This window comes from Chrysochloris asiatica, unplaced genomic scaffold (assembly GCF_000296735.1).
Source record: "Chrysochloris asiatica unplaced genomic scaffold, ChrAsi1.0 scaffold00053, whole genome shotgun sequence".
NCBI lineage: Eukaryota > Metazoa > Chordata > Mammalia > Afrosoricida > Chrysochloridae > Chrysochloris > Chrysochloris asiatica.
Genome location: NW_006408571.1, coordinates 12372638 through 12377305, shown reverse-complemented (window position 1 = coordinate 12377305; position 4668 = coordinate 12372638). Strand labels below are relative to the sequence as shown.

Sequence of the window (4668 nt, the reverse complement as noted above, 5' to 3'; positions counted from 1 at the left end):
TATATGGCTTTAAGAATCTGAAGTTTATCCTGTCACAGTTTAGGAGGCTAGAAGTCTAGAGTGCCAGCTCCTGGGGAAGGCTCTCTCTTTGTTGGCTCTGGAGAAAGGTCCTTGTCTCCTTTCAGCATCTGTAAGCCCATTGTTCTTTGGAGATCTTTATACATCTTGGCATCAATCTTCCCCTGAATCTAGGAGCCTCATAGTGCTGAGACCCATGTCCAATGGATGTATCCAACTCCCAACTCTTTTATCTTGGTGGTAGGAGGTCTCTCTTTCTCTGCTCAAATCTCTCTTCTTCTATCTCTTATAAAATAAAAGGTGTTGCAGGCCACACCCTTGTGTATCAGTGTGGTGATGGGATTAAAGGTAGAGTTCTATAGCACAAGCACTGGACTGCTAACCACAAGGCTGGTGGTTCAAACCCAACAGTCACTCCCTGAAAACCCTATACAGGGTCACTATGAGTTGGAACTGATTAGATGGCACTTAACAACAACACCATCCCACCCTTAATCCTCTTATTGGTTTATCATATCAAATCGTATCATGGGGGATAGATACATCTCAACTGTCAAACCACTGAGAATCCTGACACAAAACCTAACTACTACACACCTCAGCATAAAGATGACAAAAATTCTCATAGTTGGACCAGCAAGAAACAACATGATAGATGAGAAAAGATTAAAGTTATGAAGGACTTCATTTTACTTGGATACACAACCAACACCCATGAAAGCAGCAGTCAAGAAATCCAACAACATATTGCACTAGTAAATTTGATGCAAAAGACCTCTTAAAAGTGTGAAAGAGGAAGGATGTTACTTTGAGGACTAAGGTGCGTTTGATCCAAGCTATGGTATATTAAATCACCTCATTTGCATGTGAAAGCTGGACAATTATGAATTATGGTGTTGGTGAAGAATACTGAATATACCATGGACTGCCAGAAGAATGAACAAATTTGTCTTAGAAGAGCCAGAATGCTCTTAGAAGCAAGAATAGTGAGACTTTGTTTCACATACTTTGGAGATGTTACTAGGAGGAACAAATCCCTAGAGAAGGACATCATGGTTAGGAAAGTATCAGCATAAAAGAGGATAACTACAAAGTCATGGGTTGACCCAGTGGCTGGAACAATGAACTTAAAACATGGCAACGATTAGGAAGATGTGCAGGACCAGGCCATGTTTTGTTGTGTTATACACAGGGTTGCTTTGAGTTGAAACCAACTACATTAACACCTAATAACAGCAATAACACTTAGCACAGTACTCTGGACAAGGAAAGTGTTTATGCAGTCTCTATATAACTCTCAGGAGTACGCTGTATATACAGGCACTGAAGAAGGTAAAGGGTTAAAGAGTACATGGTAGTTTATGCGTTCTAAAAGTTCATCTAGTTGTGGAAATAAATCCTACTGTGACACTCTAGGATAAGCACTGGACTACTAAGGTTGGCAGTTTAAACCCACCAGCTGCTCCTTGGAAACCCTATACAAGGTCACTATGAGTTAAAACTGACTTGATGGCATGTAACAATAACGTGAAGTCAGTGCCTCTTTCCATAACCCAGTGTGACCAAAGAAACCTACCTGACATAGAGGGAAATGGGTACTACAGTGTTGAGAATAATGATGTAGGACCAGAATACGAGGACGGCAGACACAAATGATGAAGGAACATATTTTTGCCGTGGCAGAAAAATTTGGAAGTAGTGGCCTTTCTTGTTTTCCCAAATGCTATGTCCAATCGCTAGGGCAAAACATATTATGCCCAAAACCAGGAAAATCTATAAATAAAAAATAGAATTAAATTAATATTTCATCCAAGCAAGATCTCTTAATATAGCTTTTCCCTCTCCTTGGAGGTCAAGGAAGTCCTATAGTTCGCCACAGGCTCTAGGCAGTAAATACAGTAGGATAACAAAAAAAGCCTATGAATGTGATAGGGAGCTAATATCTAAAATACAGTAAGTACTTAGTAAGTGACTCGCTCCTTAACACCCTTCATTGGACTGTTGCATAACAAGAAATAAATTTTTATTGTGTTGTTGCTGAGATTCTGAGGTTGTTTGTTCTATCAGTTATCTTACCTCGACTAATGCAACTGTACTACATGTAATTCTAGATTAATCTGATACCCTCCATGGTTAATTTTTAAATTTTTAATTGAAGTATAATACACATAAAGAAAATAATAAATATATAAAATGATTAATTTTCTCAAAGTCATCATACCAATGAACTATTTATCCATATGAAGAAATAACATTTCAACACTTCAGAACCAACTTCAGACCCTTCAGGGCACTATCATATTATTCTTATTTGTATATACCATAAGTATTTTGTTGCATTAAGAAACAAATGAACAGCTTTGTTGTTGTTGTGAAGTGTTGATGGATCAGTTCCTACTCATAATGACACTGTATAGGGTTTCCTAAGAGTGGCTGGGGGGCTTTTACATGTTACCAGTCCAGTGCACATCCTACAGTGCCATACCAGCTTTATTGAAGTATAAGTGACTTACAATAGACTAAACATATTTAAAGGGTACAATTTGTTAAATATAAGTACACATCAATTAAAATACCACCACAATCAAGATAGTGACCACATCCTAGGTTTCCAGGCAAGCACTCATCTGTTTGTTTTTTTCACTATAGATTAGTTTTCATTTTCTAGAATATTATTTAGATGAGATTATATGACCTGTTGTTGTTGTTAGGTGCCAACTCTCTTGTGACCCTATGCACAACAGAACAAAACACTGCATGGTCCTGAGCTATCCTCACAGATGTTGCTACACTTCAGCCCATTGCTGCTAGCACTGTGCCAATCCATCTCACTGGGGGTCTTTCTCTTTTTCACTCATCACCCACTTTACCAAGCATAATGTCCTTCTATAAGGACTGCTTCCTGCTGATAAAATGTCCAAAGTATAACGCATGAAATCTAACCATCTGGCTTTTAAAGAACATTCTGGTTGTACTTCTTCCAACACAAACTTGTTTGTTCTGGCAGTCCATGATACTTTCAATACTCTTCTTCAACACCATACTTTAAATGCATCAGTTCTGCAGCCTACCTTATTCATTGTCCAAATTTCATAAGCATATGAGGTTACTGAAAATACCACAGCTTGGCTCAGGTGAACCTTATTTCTCAAACTGATATTTTGTTCTTGAACATTTTAAAGAAGTCTTGTGAAGCAGATCTGCCTAGTGCAATATGTCATTTGATTTCTTGACTGTGCCTTCCATGAGTGTCAATAGTGGATTTAAGCAAAAGGAAGTCTCTGATAACGTCAATATTTTCTCCATTTATCATGATGTAATTTATTGTCCAGTGGTGGGGATTTTTGTTTTCTTTACATTGAGGTGCCATCCACACTGAATGCTACAGTCTTTGATTTTCACCAGTAAGTATTTTAAGCCCTTTTTGCTTTCAGCAAACGAGTTGCATCATCTGCACTTTACAGGCTGTTAATGTATCTTCCTCCAATCCTGATGTCACTTTTTTTTTTTTTTCTCTCCATATAATCCAGTTTCTCAGATTATTTGCTCAGCATACAGACTGAATAAGTATGGTGAAAGAATACAAACCTGGTGCCCACCTTTCCTGATTTCAAACCATTTATTATTCTCTTGTTCTGTTTGAACACTGCTTCTCACAATTAAATGTTTTAGAATACCCATTCTTAACAATATTATCCATAGCCTGTCATGATCCACATTGTCAAAAGCCTTTGTAGTCAATAAAGCACAAATAAACATCTTTCTAGTATTCTCTGGTTTCAGCCAAGATCCATCTGATATCAGCAATGATATCCCTTATTCCATGTCCTCTTCTGAATCTGGTTTGAGTTCCTGTTGATGTACTGTTGCAGCTATTTTTAAATTATTGCCAGCAAAATTTTACTTGCATATGATATCAATGATACTGTCTGATGATCTCCGCATTCTGTTAGATTACCTTTCTTTGGAATGGGTATTTGGATCTCTTCCAATTGGCTGGAAGAGATCATATGGATCTCTTCCAATCAGCTGGCCAAGTAGCTGTCTTCCAAATGCCTTGGAATAAATGAGTGAGCTCCTCTAGGGTTGCATCACTTTGTTGAAGATTTCAATTTGTATACCGCCAATTAATGGACCCTTATTTTTTCACCAATGCCTTCAGTGAAGTTTGGACTTCTTTCTTCAGTATCATAGGCTCTTAACCATCAGCCATTTCTTTTTGGTATGGTGACTCTATGTATTCCTTCCATCTTCTTCTGATGCTTTCTACATCATTCAATATTTTGACCATTGGTGTTGTTGTTAAGTGCTATTGAGTTGGTTCTGACCCATAGCAACCCTGTATAGGGTTTCCAAGGAGTAGTTGGTGAGCTTGAACTGCCGACCTTGAGGTTCAAACTGACTCTGAAGTCCAGTGCTTTAACCCACAACATCACACCAGGACTCCATATTGACCATTGTTGTTGTTATTAAGGCTGTTAAGTCAATACCAACCCATAGCGACCCTGTATAGGGTTTCCAAGGAGCAGCTGGTAAGCTTGAACCACCAACCTTGCAGTTCAAATAATTTTGCAGTTTGACTATTAGCCCACAGCACTACACCAGAATCCTTAAATATTGTAACTTGAGGCTTGAATTTTTTCTTCAGTT

The 4668-nt window shown here is 38.1% G+C and overlaps 1 protein-coding gene across 1 annotated transcript in view; it reads right to left on the bottom strand.

The window, feature by feature from the left end:
• Window positions 1-4668, bottom strand: part of LOC102814823 (probable phospholipid-transporting ATPase FetA-like) — a 154219-nt gene that overhangs the window by 40570 nt on the left and 108981 nt on the right. The window contains exon 11 of the mRNA XM_006863170.1: window positions 1595-1791. Within this exon, the coding sequence (XP_006863232.1) occupies window positions 1595-1791 (197 nt within the window). The remainder of the gene's footprint in view (window positions 1-1594; window positions 1792-4668) is intronic.